The 17227-nt window shown below is 42.2% G+C and overlaps 1 protein-coding gene across 1 annotated transcript in view; it reads left to right on the top strand.

Annotated features, from left to right (window-relative positions):
- SLC3A1 (solute carrier family 3 member 1) overlaps nucleotides 1-17227 on the top strand; it is a 34570-nt gene that overhangs the window by 11521 nt on the left and 5822 nt on the right. Inside the window, exons 5-9 of the mRNA XM_058551325.1 lie at nucleotides 8097-8216; nucleotides 10661-10785; nucleotides 12412-12607; nucleotides 15407-15574; nucleotides 16590-16706. Coding sequence (XP_058407308.1) covers nucleotides 8097-8216; nucleotides 10661-10785; nucleotides 12412-12607; nucleotides 15407-15574; nucleotides 16590-16706 — 726 coding nt within the window. The remainder of the gene's footprint in view (nucleotides 1-8096; nucleotides 8217-10660; nucleotides 10786-12411; nucleotides 12608-15406; nucleotides 15575-16589; nucleotides 16707-17227) is intronic.

The raw sequence follows: 17227 nt of genomic DNA, 5'->3' as shown, positions 1-17227 counted from the left end.
CATTTTTTGTTAATTTTTGTCTGTGGTGTGAGGGGGTCCAACTTCATTCTCTGGCATGTGGCTATCCAGTTATTCCAGCAACATGTGTTAAAAAAAAAGATTAGTCTTTCCCCTTTGAACTATCTTGGAACCCTTTTGAAAATCAATTGATCATAAATGTCAGGATTTATTTCTGGACTCTGAGTTCTGTTCTACTGATCTATATGTCTGTCCTTATGCCAGTACCACACCGCCTGGGTTACTATAGCTTTGTAGTAAGTTTTGAAATTGAGAAGTGAGTTCTACAGCTTTGTTCTTTTTCAAGATTGTTTGGCTATTCTGGGTCCTTTGCATTTCCATATAAATTTTAGAATCAGCTTGTCAATTTCTGCAAAGAAGCCTGCTGGGATTTTGATAGAGATTGCATTGAATCTGTGCATCAGTTTGGGGCAATATTGCCATTTTAACAGTATTAAGTCTTCTGATCCGTAAACACAGAATGTCTTTCCACTTATTTAAGGTCTTCTTTAATTTCTTTTGACAATATTTTGTAGTTTTCAGGATACAAGTCTTGCACTTCTTTCGTTAAATATATTCCTATAGACTCCTTAGTTTAAAGACTGTTTTTACTATGTATATTTGATGTTTTCCAGAACTTATATGAATTGCTTTGAGATCTCTTCTAGAAGTGGGTACCTTGTTAGGGCAGCCTTGTGTCAGTTGGGGATAGTGGCAGTGGTGGAGGTAGATGCGGTCGGTTGACCAACTAAAGATTAGTTTTCAACTTCTCTGTTGGAGTGTGGACTCGCCTCTTCTCCCTCACCCAAGATCATTTACACACCCACACCTGCCCCTCCCCCCCCACACTTAGTAGACACTTACCTTGTGTGAAGTGCTTTACTTGGATCATCTCATCGAGTGCTCAGAACAAACCTAAGTTAGGAGATTTTACGACCATTTTATAGGTAAGGAAACTGAGGCTTAGAGAGGTGGAGTCACCCACCTTGGGAGTCATGGAACGGGATTCAAGCCCAGGCATTGGGACTCCAGAGTCCATGCTCTTAACCACAACTCCACACCTGATTTGAGGCAAACTGTTACTTTCTCTGCGCTTCACTTTTCTTTTTCTTTTTAAGATTTTATTTATTTATTTATTTTCCCCCCCAAAGCCCCAGTAGATAGTTGTATGTCATAGTTGCACATCCTTGTAGTTGCTGTATGTGGGACGCGGCCTCAGCATGGCCGGAGAAGCGGTGCGTCGGTGCGCGCCCGGGATCCGAACCCGGGCCGCCAGCAGTGGAGCGCGCGCACTCAACCGCTAAGCCACGGGGCCGGCCCCATGCGCTTCACTTTTCCTACGCAATTTTTACAAGGAGGTTTTCAATGGGAAAGTCATAAATGTGAATATAAACCAGTTGATTTTTCGGGCAGCAGATTTCTCCAGGCTCCTTGTGACAATAGTGATGGATTGTCTGGAGATGTTTAGACAAGTGTGATAAATTTTGCCAAAATGTGCCAGCCAATATGTTAATTATTTTTTGATTAACTCAGCTGTTCTCTTGCAGACATCCAAGTAGTGGAGTTCATGAATAGGAGTCTTATTTACTAGTCTCGCAGGATGAAATCCCTCTTGGGATGAATCATTACTGCCTCCAGTTGAGAGCTTAGACACTCCTTGCCAGGCTGGTTTAGAAGATTTACTCTGAGAGTCAATAAGAAAGGCTAAGAATCTGTAAGGGAAGGCTCTTTGCTCCTGGAAAGAGACCTTTCGCATGAGAGGGACTTCCCTCCTTCCCCCCAGCAGCGCTTATCTCTGCAGTAGAGTTAAACAGGTTAATAATTTGCAGCCCAGAGAGTTTGTGGTGCGGAGGCATTTGGAATGACTCCCGCTTGCAAACCAACTCGCACTCAGGGAGCCTGAGCCACCTTCCTCCCGGCTCCCATCAGATTTCAGTTGATCTGCACAGTGGGAGGCTGGCAGGCAGGGGACATCCAGCACAGAGCACCCACCTCTCTCTTCCTCTTTGTCCTCCCCTTTGCACTGGCCATCAGGGGACTTGGCTCTGCCCTGAACCTCTCAGGGCTTGAGAGTCGTCAGCTAGAGAAATCAGGAAGCCTTCTTGGAGATGGGGGCTTATGTTTGTGTCGTGTTTTGTGCTTTTCCAGTCACTTTGGTTTTTACTTGCCTCTAAATCCCTTATTTGACAAATGATGAAACTGAGGCCCAGAGAGGTGAAGTGACCCAGTGGGTTAGCTGCATAGCAGGGAAGAGACTCCAGATGGCATGGCCCCATGCCTGGGGCTCAGTGTGACCTGCTATGTGGGAATGCTGAGCCCTGGAGTAGGGGATCCTGGGGAGTCGGTGTGTTCATGGCAGCTGGGGATGAGGGACCCAGATGCTGCCCTGGCTTAAGATGGAATCTAGAGCATAAATACCAGCTCTGCTCCACCTCTACCGAGCACAGTATTGCTGGAGACTAGCAGCTCGATTCAAAATAAAATTTACTCACTACCTGCTTTATAAACCAGCTCTGTGCTTCATGATCATAACTACCATTTATTCTTCCTCCTATATGCCAGGCACTTTATTATAAATCATTCACTCATTTAACAATATGTATTGTGTATTGACCATGTGCTGGGGTATGATGGCTGGTAAGATAGACACATGTTATGGCTGTCCTGGGGCTTATATTCTGGAGGGGGAAGTAGACAAACAGGCAATTACAACAAAGTGTGCTGAGTGGGCACAACAGTGGGAAGCAGAAGTACAAAGGGCAGGCACCTAGCCTGGGCATGGAGTGGGAGAGATCAGGGAAGGGTTTTCCGAGGAAGCCAAGTAAGAATGGATGAGTAAGAATGAGCCAGGTGAAGAGGCGTGGGTGGGAGTGTTTCAAGCAAAGAGAAAGCATGGATCATGGCACATTAAAGGTGCTAGGAGTGGTCCAATATGGCTGGGACATGGTTACAGAGAAGGAGCATGACTCAGTGAGACTAGAGAGGGACCAGGTCATGAGCAGCACTGAAGGCCATGGTAAAGATTTGGATTTAAAAGGTCTTAGGGATTGGGCCGGCCCCGTGGCTTAGCGGTTAAGTGCACGCGCTCTGCTACTGGCGGCCCGAGTTTGGATCCCGGGCGCGCAACGACGCACCGCTTCTCCGGCCATGCTGAGGCCGCGTCCCACATACAGCAACTAGAAGGTTGTGCAGCTATGACATACTACTATCTACTGGGGCTTTGGGGTAAAAAAAGGAGGAGGATTGGCAATAGATGTTAGCTCAGAGCCGGTCTTACTCAGCAAAAAGAGGAGGATTAGCACGGATGTTAGCTCAGGGCTAATCTTCCTCACAAAAAAAAAAAAAGGTCTTAGGGAAAAAATTTTTTATTTGCATTTTGAAAAATCAATCTGGTTTTGGAGAAGGGGTTTGAGTAGGGCAGGTTTAGAGGCAGAGGGGCCAGGGAGGAGGGTGGTGCAATAATCAGGAAAGATATGCTGGGGGCTTTGGACCAGTGAGGTGGTGTGGGTTTGCAAGGTAATCATCAGGACTTAGAGACCCTGAGTCCGGTGTGACTCCTGTTTCGGATCTGAATGCTGACTGAGTGGTGGTGCCATTTCCTGAGATGAGAGACACAGAAAGAGGGAGGATGTCTTAGTTATGTAGAGTTTGAGCTCTCTGTGAGACATCCAAGTGTTCAATGGATAGCTGAATATAAGGACACAGAGCTCAGAGAAAGGTCTGGTCTAGAGATAAACTTTGGGGTTTGTTGACATATGGACGATGCCTACAGAGGTCAGTGAGAGAAGAAGGCGGCTGAGATGAACAAGGGGGGAACTGCATCGTAGCTTCAGTTGATTGTTGTCATGTGGGAATGAGGCCAGGGCTTGGCAGGTCTTCCAATTAAAAAAAATGAAAGCATAACAAATGGGTAAGGGTGCCAGAGAGGTCCAATTCTGATGCCATTACTTACTAGCTGTATGACCTTGATCAAGGTACTTCATCTCCTGTGCCTCACTTTCCTCATTGGTAAAATAGGAACAATAATGGTATATACCTTGTAGAGCTGTTTGGGAATTAAATGGTTTAACCTTTGTAAAGCACGTAGGACAGTGTGTTCCTTATTTATTATAAGTACTTGTTAAATAATCAATAAATGAATAGATAAATAAGTAAATACTGTTGTGAAGTGAAATGAACAGTAAGATGGAGCCCCAAGGAGCGCTAACATTTAAAGGACTGCCGAGTAGACAGAGAAGGAGCGGGAAAGCAGGCGCAGGGTATCCTGGAGCTAAGGGATATGAGTATTTCTAGAAGATGAGTTTAGTCAACAGTGTCAAACATGGCAGAGAGAGCAGGTAACAAAAAGACCAAAATGTCAATTGACCCTAGCAGCAGTACCTCATTTAATCCTCACAGAAACTCTGCAAGGAGGATATTATTTTATTGACAAGGAAACCAAGGTTAAGTGAGGGCCTGCGGATGCTCTAATTCATGCAGCTGGACAGTGGGGAAGATGGCATGGTACCTGGACAGGTCAGATTCCAAAGTCTGTGATCCTTGCTCTACACCCTGCTCCTGGAGGAGTTAGCAAAGGATTTCTGTTCAGATTTCTTTTTTTTTAAATTTTTTAAAATTTTATTTATTTATTCTTCCCCCAAAGCCACAGTAGATAGTTGTATGTCATAGCTGCACTTCCTTCATAGTTGCTGTATGTGGGACGCGGCCTCAGCATGGCCGGAGAAGCGGTGCGTCGGTGCGCGCCCGGGATCCGAACCCGGGCCGCCAGCAGCGGAGTGCGTGCACCTAACCGCTAAGCCACGGGGCCGGCCCTCAGTTCAGATTTCTGAACTGCAGTGGGGACAGTTGTTTTCTTTTGCCTATAAGTGGAGGATACAGTTTTCTCTCTGTACGTCTGAAATATCCTATACTTTCTCATTCCTTCTTGAGACGGAGGACCTGGGGTTGATGTCATTATCAAGAGGATATCTTATATTTCATCACATGTAAGAGCAGAGCTTTTCTCTTTCCCAGACTTGGTGTTTTAGGTAAACGGGCCCAGTAACTTCAGCTGTTTCAAGAGGAAAGGTTTGCCTCAAGGTTTTGTGAATTTGGATATCGGTAATGTTGAATTGATTCCTTTTTTATTCAGAGCAGCGAGTTGTTTAAGGAGAAAAGAATGAAAAGGTGCCCGGTGGAAAAACCAGGACTGTGTGATATCTCGGGAGTTAGACAGGAATCGGGGACACAGTGTACTGTCCCCAGAGTCCCGTGGCGCCTACGTGGGTCACCCAGAGCTGGCAGAGCCAGGGTATGTGTCCATTTCTGCACCTGGCACCCTGGGAGAGAGGGTTAACGATTAAAATCTTGAGCTCTCTTATCTCACCTGGTTGAGAGAATAAATAGCACGAAGCAAATATTTCACAACAGCAACTTTTGGATTATCTGGGTGAAAACCTCAGCATTTAAAATGACTCTCAAAAATAACCATCCAGCTTTTGCTGTTTTGTCTCATCAAGCAACGATAATATCTCCTATTGAACTAAAGAGAAAACCCTTACCAGGACCATAAACTTTTGCTGGGGTACATAACACATTTCTCATTCTTTGATGTAGGGTCAATAGTCAGCAACACTGAGAACCCCAAAGTGAGTAAGGACCCCATGAAGAAAATGAGTAGCTTTATTCTAGGAAATCAGTGCTTAAAAGCTTAATATTTATAACGGCATGATGTTGAAAGTTTTTCCACATTTTTGTCAGAGGCTGCTTGGATGCATTACAGCTATTTTTGCCCCACCCCACCCTGATCCTCCGCCAATGTTCTCCTCTGTGAAGAACAGCGCCACCTGGGGGTGGACCCAGGTTGTGTGGGATCCGAAGCTTGTAAAAATCGGGGGCCTTCTTAAAATAGAGAGAATGTAAAATCAGGTACAGAAAAATGAGTGTTTATTTAGAATGAGAAAAGAAGGTAGGTAGGAATGGCCCGTGCAAGTGACGGGTCCTGAAGCTTAAACTTGGTTAGCTTCACGCTAAGTCAGCCCGTGGAACCACCAAGATCCTTTTCTACAAACGAGGTGCCTTTACATCTGTTGACTTTTCTAGCTCAATCTCTAACCAACTGCCCCCACTTCCTGCCATGCTGCTGTACTGACCTCCCCGGCACATCCTGCTATTTCACCCTCTTAATTACCATGTTTCTCTCCTTTAAAGCTTTATGTGGCTGTGATTTAAATATTTTTGCATTACTCTTTGATTGTCTAGTTGGGGATTCTAAAAAAATCCAGGAGACCCAGGACTGGGTATTTTGCTCATGTTTGTACTTCTAAGGCTTAGCTAAGTGTCTGGCCCATAGTTGGAACTCAAATACTTATTGAATGAAAGAATTTGATAAGAAGTAAAAATACTAGTAAGAAAAAATTTGTGGGGTTTGTGCCCCAAAGAAAAATTCCACTGGGTAGAGCTGGCTTAAGGTTGTTTGGGTCAACTGTATCCACGCTAAGGACTGTCAGCAGCAGAGCCTGCTCTTAGATTTGAAAGGCTCTTTCAAGCTTTGCCATTCAAAAATGTCACCTTTGGGGCCGGCCCGGTGGCAAAGTGGTTAAGTTCATGTGCTCCACTTCGGTGGCCCAGCTTCGCAGGTTTGGATCGTGGGCATGGACCTGCACACCACTCATCAAGCCATGCTGTGGTGGCGTCGCATATACAAAATAGACGAAGATTGGCAACAGATGTTAGCTCAGGGACAACCTTCCTCACACACACAAAAAGTCACCTTAAAGGGAATTGACCTCAGCAGTATTAACCCTTGCATTCAACCTATAGAAATCCTTGAGACCTTTGAAGTGCAGCACTCTAGAGATCCCATATTCACATGTAGATACAAGAAACACTTCAACTCAAACAAGTGATTTTTGGGATAGTCGGCATTTGGGAATCTTTGGTTCTGTTTCCCTCAACAGGTGAAAATTGGCTACAAAGTCTAGTACTTTGAATTACAGGCAGTTCTTCTCTACCATGTTAAATACATTCCTGTAAAACCTTCCATCCATCCAGGGATGAGCCGAGAGGGAAGTGGGGAGAGCCACTGTCCCTTTGCGGAAAGGTGGCTTGTGGTCAGTGCAGGAGTAGCCCAGCTGGGAGGGGATGCCTTGGGGTGGGGTGGGGAGCTGAGACCTAGGCCTTCTGCTTTTCAAGGTCACCTGGTCCTCCCAACTGCCCCAATACAGTCTCTGCCTCCATGCTTGGTTCATGCTTTCCCACAAACAGTCCAGAATGTTCTTCTTGATCTCACTCCCTGATAAAATCCCACTGGCCAAGTTCAAGCTCTAGCTTTTCCTTCTCTGGTTGTGCCCACCCGTGTTAACTTTGATCTTCTTGGAGCTCTAACAGCCCTGTAGACAGAGGACTCTCCTCTCGTGATGCTGAACCATGACCTGCCTTGCATTGTTTAGGTAAACCTTTGGACTCGTGTGTCCCCAACTATGCTGCAGATGCCTCGAAACCAGGGAACATGCCATACTTCTTTAGCATCCCAACAATATCACACCATGTTTGACTCATTCGGGCTCGGTACTTTATTCTTTCATTCCATGACTGGTTCATTAAGTACTAGGTGCTGTGTCAGAGGCAAAGACGACAAACAAAAGCTGTAGTCTTTCCCTCAAGAATCTTCCAGTCTGATGGAAAAGACCTCATGACTGGGTGCTTAATTGGTTATTTTCTCTCAGTTTTGAGTGACCTTTAAAGAATTGGGCATGGGAGAGATGAGCTATGTTCCCAGTTTCTCCTGAGTCCTATCTTTCATTGTGGTTTCATTCTTTCATTCTGAGTGGATTCTTTAAACTTTGGAAACATGCTCATAACATCAATTACAAGTGTAACATTCTGAATTCAAATATGAGGGAAGTATGGGAGTCCATAAATACAGTTATTGCGAGTTCATTATACTAAGACATTGCTATGCTAAATAGATAAAACTATGCTATATGAGTGCTGTGCTTGTTTGTAGGTGGAAATAGCCGGTTTATGACAGAAAGTCATTGACAGACAAAACTTTTATTAAACATTATGATAATAATGTGTTGTTAATGTAACCAAGCATTTTGCTGCTTCTTATTTAGGAAATTATACAGTTCTGGCTCGCCAAGGGTGTTGATGGCTTTAGTTTCGATGCTGTTAAATTTCTTCTAGAAGCAGAGCATCTGCGAGATGAGTCCCAAGTGAATAAGACCCAAATGCCGGTAAAGTTTTATTTTAAACATATATATTTTTTCCTTTTCTGAAAATGTCATCAGAGTGTTTTTTCTTTTAGCCTGAGACACCGATTACCAGAGATGGGTTCTGTCCTGTCTATAGGAAGTACTTTAAATCATTTTCTTTAGGAAGTACAGAGGAGTTTTTCAAATGCATCTGCCCGGATGTTTCCTTCCACTGGTTCCCTCCAGAGTGAGGGATCCGTAGAGGAGTCCTTTGGTGACAAGAGTTCTGAGGGCATGGACAGTGTGGACTCCACCAAGGGCCCAACTACTCACTGCAGATTTTGTCATCTCGCTCAAGCTCAAGTGAGGAGGCCTAAATTCCCCAGGCACTTGGGGGAATTAAAGCACACATTAAAGGACACATAGGTAGCAGGGAAGGAAACTAACATTGGCTGAGTGTTTATTGTATGTTGTGTGCTGTTTACTTAGGATATTCCATTGAACTCTCTCAACATCTTATGAGAAAGGTTTCATCATCCTCATTTAGCAAATCTTACAGAAATTAACCCATCAGGGGTGACAGAGGTGATAAACGGAACTATAAACCAAGTCTATCTGGCTACAGAATCTGGGCTTTTTGTGGTTCCACACCAGTGGTTCTTAACCTTCCCCCCATGTCACACTTGAGAGAGTAATCACATGCCACTCTATTCCTCTGGTTGACCACCATTCTACAGTCACTCTGTTGTCAATGGCCAAGTAGACAGTAGTCCTAAAATGCATTCCAAAATAATGGATTTGTGTATTTACATAATAGAATGTCTAAATAAATAAATTACAGGGACACAGAGTAATATGGGTGAATCTTAGCAGTGTAAGGTGTAGTTAAAAAAAATCTAAAATTATTACATATAGCATGATGTCCCTTTTATGAAGAAGTTAAGCAAGTAAAATGAAATTGATAGGGTTATCAAGTTTATTATCAAGCTTCTGCTTTTGTCCTAACAGATTTATGTGTACTTATAACTTCATAAAAACAAATTAATTAACTAACCGAAGAGAAGTTGGCCAGGCACAGGCTAATTACCAGAGGACATCATAAACCAAAGGTTATGATTCAGTTGTTTTTTTTTGTACATGATTTCCAATAAAAAGGAAAAATGAGGGGAAAAAAGGTGATATATTGGCCAGTTATCCTAAAGAAAGCACTTATCTTTGGAGAAGAAATCTCAAATATAACTTTGTAATTATAATGATATGGCATAAGACAGTTTCTAGTTATGACAAATGATCAGAACAATGGGTTTTGTGTGCTACCCGAGAAAAATGTAAAGAACATGTAATTTCAGGAAGTGCCTAAGATTCCAAAAAACTTCACTTGATTTGGCAGGGGATGTTCACTTAGAAAAAGTGGTACCAAACCTCTTAACCTCAAGTTTGTGTGCCCGACGCACAAGAAGGCAAACACTGAGACATCGGTGCTTGGAGATGGAGAAAGATTTATTTGAATTGGCCAAAACGAGAAGGTGGGAGCCTGGGTTCGCTCAAATTCGCCTCCCCAAGAACAGAAAGCAGGGGGGTTTATAGAGCTAAGGGGCTTGGCAGGAGGAGCTTCAGGGAAACAAAGGGGTCACTCCTGATGAGCTTCTGGGCAGTCTGACTTCTGGGCTTCAGGGGCTGCTGAGGGCCAGCCTTTTGGTGATCACAACCTCCCCGAAGGCAGTCTCTTTCTTCTGCAAAACAAGCTCACGAATCCTCGAGACCCCTGCGTCACCCCTCAAGCTAAACAGGAAAAACAGCAAATTGATTTAATATCTATAGAACTCCTCAGGTACCGGGCTTCAAAAGAGGTCCACAGGATGGACTGCAACTCAGGTTTGGGCTGTTCAGCCTGTTCGTGTCCCAATCCAGGACTTACAACCTTGGCTTGTGTCAGACATAATCTTCTACCTTGGATTCTGGAAGATTACCATAACCCTAGAAAGGCATAGAATGAGTATCTGGAAAAATTACTGAAACCTTGGGAAAGTGTAACAGTAAGAATAAAAGATAGAAGTGGTCAAGAAACAAATTTACAAGCATGATATTAATAATTTTGTGAGCAGATAAAGTATAGGTATAATAATGAGCTCTATAATCATTAAGATAATTTCTTTGTGTTTGCCTTTAAAAGCGTCTGGAGCATTTAGGACAATTAAATGTTTAGGAGGAAGATTTTGTTAAATACATTTGTAATCAATGTTTAGATGTTCATTAAAATTTAGTTTACTAGATTTATAGTTAATAATTTAAGCATCAAATGAAATACTAATGGTCATGAATGTTCTTCCCCAGCCACAAAACCTCTTGAACACTGAAGGTCCTAGGACCATCTTTGAGGATGTGTCTTGGCTTGAGCCCTTTGAAAAGACAGTCTATATTGACATAAGGCCAGCTGTGGGCTGGACATGTGAAATGATGGTAACCATGCTGTCCTGTTTCCAAAGGACACGGTCACACAGTACTCGGAGCTGTACCACGACTTCACCAGCACACAGGTGGGGATGCACGACATTGTCCGCAGCTTCCGGCAGACGATGGACCAATATAGCAGTGAGCCTGGGAGATACAGGTAACCAGAGGACACACTTCTGCTCTCCACCGGTGTAGCGTTGATCTGCAGTTTATCCCTCAGAACCAGGCATTCTCGAGAGGTTCAACTTGTAATTTAACATAATTACATAATTACATGTATTATCACAGCTCAGTTATGCCAGGGCCTGGTATATTCTCTCACGTTGCTTAACTTTCCTGACTTTCAGTTTCCTCTTTTGTAAAATGATGCTAATCACAGTCCTTATTTCACAGGAATTTTGTGAAAATTCAATTAAAAATATATTATTTAGGGGCTGGTCCCGTGGTATAGTGGTTAAGTGCGTGCGCTCTGCTGCTGGCGGCCCAGGTTCGGATCGTGGGTGCGCACCGAGGCACTGCTTGTCAGGCCATGCTGTGGCGGCGTCCCATATAAAGTGGAGGAAGATGGGCACGGATGTTAGCCCAAGGCCAGTCTTCCTCAGCAAAAAGAGGAGGATTGGCAGATGTTAGCACAGGGCTGATCTTCCTCACACACACACACAAATATATATATATATATATATATATATTATCTAAATGTTAGCCATTAACTATTATTATTTTTATCATTACTATTTGACCTGTTAGTGTCCTTGTACAGTATGAATTCAAATGTTTCAACTAAACTGTTAGTAGATCACAATGCTTAGGAACACAGCTTTGCAATCAGATGGGCCTGAGGGGGAGTTCTGCATAACTGCTGTGTGACCTTGGGCTGGTTAGTTGATGTCTCAGTTTTTTCATCAATCAAAAGGTAATAGTGACACCCCTATATGGCTGTTGTGCGAGTCCATGAGATAATGTGTATGAGGCACTTAAAACAGTGCCTGGCAGATAATAAACACTGAGTAAACTTGACTCTTACTATGTTTATATAGATCACCCAATAGAATCAATAGAAAAGGAGTTGTTAAAGAAATTTCTCCTCCTTAAAGTAGGTCCTCTGATTACTATCCCCATTTTACAGATGAGGAAACTGAGACTCTGAGCATGCAGGTAATGGTCACACAGGTAGTAATGGCAGAGATGCGATTGGAACTGAAACACTGGGCTCCAGATCCTATGCACTTATTCATTCATTAATGTAATGCCTCCAACAGCTACAGCCAGCAGTGATGCGGGTCATTTCAGGTGAATGTGTCTTCCCTGAAGAATGTTTGGTTTTCAATAACTAAGAGTGCACCCCAATAATAAAGTGAGACTTTATAGGGATTCAAATACAAAGGGAAGTTTTTTAGGGAAATCCCTTCATCTTTTTCGTGGACCTATACTGTAAATTCTAAGTGGCGTGATGAGAATTGCTGAAGAAAGGTTTCCTGGAAGTTACTGAGTTTTCATCAGATTTAGAAAGAATAAAACAATACTGACTGAGATCCAAATGTGTTTCTTAACTCTTAGACACGCCCTAGTATTAGGCTAGTCTTTGCGTTTATTATAATGAGAAATTGTCTAGTGACCCAGTGTGCCATTTCTTGGTCATCTGGCTTGATTATGCTTCCTAGTGAGCCCTAGCCTGATATGGCTAATAGTGTGCATTCACCCCCACATCTAGCCAATCAAATATAAGCCTTTACCCAGTCTTTTGACAGGCCCTGAAGACACTGCACCCTGCCAACTCTTACAGGTTCATGGGGACTGAAGCCAATGGAGAGACAATTGACAGGACCATGATGTACTACGGGTTGTCTTTTATCCAAGAAGCAGATTTTCCCTTCAATGATTACCTCACGAGCCTGAACACTCCTTCTGGGAACAGTGTGTTTGAGGTTATCACATCCTGGATGGAAAACATGCCAGAAGGAAAATGGCCTAATTGGATGGTAAGTCCTTATGTCCAGCTCGGCACATCTGGCGCTGGTGGGCTTGTGGAATAGTCACCTCTAAAACGAGGGGCATGTTTGTCTCTAAGTGATCTTCACCTTTCCCCTATTTGGTGATTGTTTATAGTGAGCCCCTGTCCCAGCTTCTGGCCAGGTTCTTGCCATTTTTCTTCATTCTTTTCTTTTTGGTTCTCAGACTAGATAATTGCCATCGATCTGTCTTCAAGTTTGCTGATTCCTCTGCCAGTTCAAAACTCTCCAGCCCCTCTAGTAATTTTTCATTTCAGTTATTGTACTTTTCAACTCTGAAATTTCTGTTGGGTTCTTTTTTTTTACAATTTCTCTTTACTGATAGTATCTATGTGACAAGACATTGTTCTCATACTTTCTTTAAATTCTTTACCTATAGTTTAGTTCTGTGAACATATGTATAATAGTTGATTTAAAGTCTTTGTCCAGTAAGTTCAATGTTTGGGTTTCATCAGCCACATTTTCTATTGACTGCTTTTTCCCCCCTATGTATGGGCCATACTTTCCTGTTTCTTTGCATGTCTTGTATTCTTTGTTGTTGAAAGCTGGATATTTAAAAGAATACCATGTAGAAATTCTGGAAATCATATTCTCCCCTCCCCAGCGTTTGTTGTTGCTGTTTGATTCTTGAGTAACTTTCTGCAAAATCTATGCTCTTTTGTGTGACCACTAAAGTTTCTGCTTGGTTGGCTTATTGGTCAGCTGACAATTGGAAAGTGATTCCTTAAATGCCTTGACCCAATAAGTCTCTCAGCCTTTGCTGAGGGCCTCTGTGTGTTTGCGTTGGGGCATGATTTCACTCACAGGCAGTCTACACGTCTGCTTTAGTCTTCACTTTCTGTTTACACAGAGCTTCAAGGTTCGCCAGAGGTGAGAGATTAGTCTTCTCAGGTCTTCCCTGGGCATCTGCACAGCCATGAACTTGGGTGTAGCATTCTAGGTTCTAGGAATCTGTCAGAGCCTTTCAAAGCCCCTTTTGGACATCTCTTCCCCAGCTTTTCCTTTAAGTTTTTGGGTCAGTCTCTGTTGAGCCCCAACTGGTAATACCACCACAGGCAGGTGTAATGTTAAACAACTGCTGCTGATTGCTTTTGGCAAAGGCCCTGGGAATAGGGCTATTTGCAGAGTCAGCTCTGAGTCAGATCAGATCAAGAAAAAACCCAACCAAAACCGAGCTGCTAGAAAGGTCAGATAGTGACAGTTCTCTGGAGATGAAAATTTTGGTGAACTCTAAACCCATTCTGCCCCTCCACTGGCTGCTAGGCTGCTGGTTTTTACAGCTACTGTAGGTGCAAGCCTGTTGCTTTTCAAGACTATTGTGGATCTGAGGGGAGGGGCCTGAAATTAGGGCAAATTAAAATGACACAAAGCTTGCTGTCTTACTGAGATCCAGCTGTTTTTCTTGAATAAATACTCCAACAATCCAATAATACCTTGGATTGTTGTAAGCCTTTAGTTAATTTCCAGAGTTCTGAAAAAGTGGATTTTTAGTTTTTGCCAGCATTCTCCTTGCTTTTATGGTGATTTTTAGAGGTCTTTACTCCACCATCCCATAAGTGCCCCCTATATCACAAATTTTATAATGTAGTTTTAGCACTTGTTTTTTCTCATGTACTGACAGTCTCAGGTATCACAGGCGACCGGTACCTCTCTCGGCCTGTGAGAGGCCCTCATCCCTGTCCATCGCTGTGAACTACCTGTGGAAATACTTCTTGATTTCAGTTCTGAAAAAGAAAGTGCTCTAGTTCAGAAGGCTTGAGAAATCAGAGTTTCTTGTCAGATGCTCTTAAGATAATGAAAAGAATTAAATGGAAGCAAAATTTGACCCAATTTTCTGGTCATAAAAATGGAAAGATACTTTACAGTGGTCTATAAAAAGATAATTGTAAAGATAATTATAGTACATCTAAAAAAATAAAAGCAATCTCCCTTTTCCTGAATTGTAACAACCAAGTTCCTATACTCAGACTCAAGTTCAAAGGCTGGTTCTGCCTCAAACCTTGAGTTAAATAAATGATGCAGTTTCTCAGAGCTTGTTTCATCATTTGTAAAATGGAGATAAGACCGACAGCACTGCAGTGGAGGGGGGAAATAAGAAATAACACAGACGTGAAAGTACTTTTTAAACAGTAAAGTGCCATGCTCAGCATATTCACATGAGATTGAGTTGTGATATATGGAAAGAGTTGTCAGATGATTTAAATAAACTCTTAAATAAGGACCAGATGTTATAATATGTAATTAGAGCATTTAACCTAGAAATGTCATATTTAAAATAGACAACACTTTACAGAATTTCCTCTTGGACTATGTACATTTCTTTATAAAAGATGATTTAATTTTGTTTTGAATAGTTCAAAAGTCACAGACACACACAAAAAGGGACACATCAGAAGTCTCTCCCACCCCTGTGCCTTCCACCTGTTCCTCTTGTCCTGCTCTCTATGGGGGAAACATTTTTCCTTTCTTGTCAATATTCTCTTATCCAAATGTGTGAAAATATTAATATGTACCCTCATAAATTTTATCTTATTTGCCGTATCATTGTGAAGTAAATTATCACCATTTTGTTGATCAAATGAGTGGCCAAGACAGTAAACTGGTCAGTTACACAGCAAGTAGCAGGGTTAGGACTCAAGTCCAGGCTTGTTGATACCAAGGCACCGATGGCTAACCTTGTTTTTCTGCCTAGCAAACTTTCTGTGAAATAGGGTAAATCTTCCAGAAACTGTGTATAGAGCTGTGTTCTTAAAAACATCTGCCTTTCAGATCAGTGGACCAGACAACGCCCGGCTGTCTTCTCGTCTGGGGACAGAATATGTCAACATCATGAACATGCTTGTTTTCACACTCCCTGGAACTCCCATAACTTACTATGGCGAAGAAATAGGAATGGGAGATATTTTAGCCACAAATCTCAACGAAAGCTATAATGTTGTAAGTTCTTATAATTTAACCATGCACCGCACCAAATATTCCTTTTTTGCCAAATCAGAGAATTTACTATTTCTATTCTGCTGAAAATCACGATTACTTGCTTTCCTTTCTTACTGTTAGGCAGTGAGAATTCTCAGCTTTCTTGGTTGGGGAGCTTGTTAAAAATGCTGCTTCCTGAGCTACACAACTTAACTTCTTGTGTAGAGCCTGGAATCTGCATTTTAAAGATGCTTTCCAGCTGCTTCTTAGGCATGCTCAAATTTGAGAACCAGTGTTCTGAGTCTGGAATATTATTTATTGCCCTCTACCTGAAAGACGGAGTTAGGAACATTAGTATAGTGTTTGTCTGTACTGCTGGCTCTCGTTCTACCATAGCACAAAGATTCTTCCTTTTATGTTAACAAATGTAGCGCCCAGTGCCAGACTTGAGTGGTTTTTATTTTGTTCTTGTTTGAGGCTACACATCTCACAAGTGTCTTGCTAGGCAGATGATCTTGAACCTATACGTTGTATGGTTAGCTCTCAATTGTATGAGATCTAATTTCCGTAATATTTGGTCAAAGTGAAACTGTTTCTATTTCAGCTCCTAAATTTGTGTGTGTGCACTCACGTGCAATAACAGGCTGGATGAAAGAGGACAGAATTTAGGCTTACTTGTACATGGCTGCATACTTGAACTCACCATCACTGCACCACAGTAGAATGAGTTGGTAATGGCACATTTTGAAATCCTACATTACTCATTTTTAGGAAAAAGCAGCAAAGATTCCAAGCATGTATCAAAGTTCAGTTATTATAGTTATTCAGACTCAAGATATCATTAACTATTTTCCAATTAAAAGTGTAAAACTGGTTTATGTACTGAATGTTATGGCCTTTTCATTATGAATGCTAATGAATACAAGTACTAGCTAAGAAATACAGGGAATTAAATAATTATGAAGTAAATCACGGCCAAACTACATATCTTTTAATAACCAGACCACTGTTTTCTCTTTACGGTGTTTTGACGCAGGATACCCTTCTCTCAAAGTCACCAATGCAGTGGGACAATACCTCAAATGCTGGTTTTTCTGAAGGCAGTCACACTTGGTTACCCACCAGTTCAGATTACCACACTGTGAATGTCGATGTAAGTATCAATGAAAATTTTATGCTGATTCCAGAAACAGGAAATGAGCTTCTGTGCTAACATTCACTCACCCTGAGTGAGTTTAAAACCTTAACTGATGCTCTTTAAATCAATCACATAGACTTCTTTTGTGGTTTTCATTTTTAAGGAGTTTGCAAGTCATGTTTTTGTCAAAATACAAACTGGTACGGAAGTGTACCATCTGAAGTATACAGAACATACAACTCTTCACTGGAATGACTTTAACTAAGAGCTTTAAGCTATTAAGGGAATTTTATGGAGGTCCTTCAGCAAGCCCAGCTATCTTTCCTCCTTTCCTCCCCTCAAAAGGAAGGAAGGAGAGAAATAGATCAATCAGTCTAGGGTAATGTGGGTTTGAGAGCAAAGCTTTACCTAAAGAAACTGAAGACATGAATAATCCCTACACGTAGCTGTCCTGGAAAAGCACACCCTTTGGCTTTTGCCTGTACTATTTTCTGTTCTCATGGTAATCAAGTTTGCAAGGTTCAGCAGACAAATTT

This window comes from Diceros bicornis, chromosome 12 (assembly GCF_020826845.1).
Source record: "Diceros bicornis minor isolate mBicDic1 chromosome 12, mDicBic1.mat.cur, whole genome shotgun sequence".
NCBI lineage: Eukaryota > Metazoa > Chordata > Mammalia > Perissodactyla > Rhinocerotidae > Diceros > Diceros bicornis.
The sequence above is the reverse complement of the archived record's forward strand: the minus strand, read 5'-3'. Positions and strand labels throughout refer to the sequence as shown.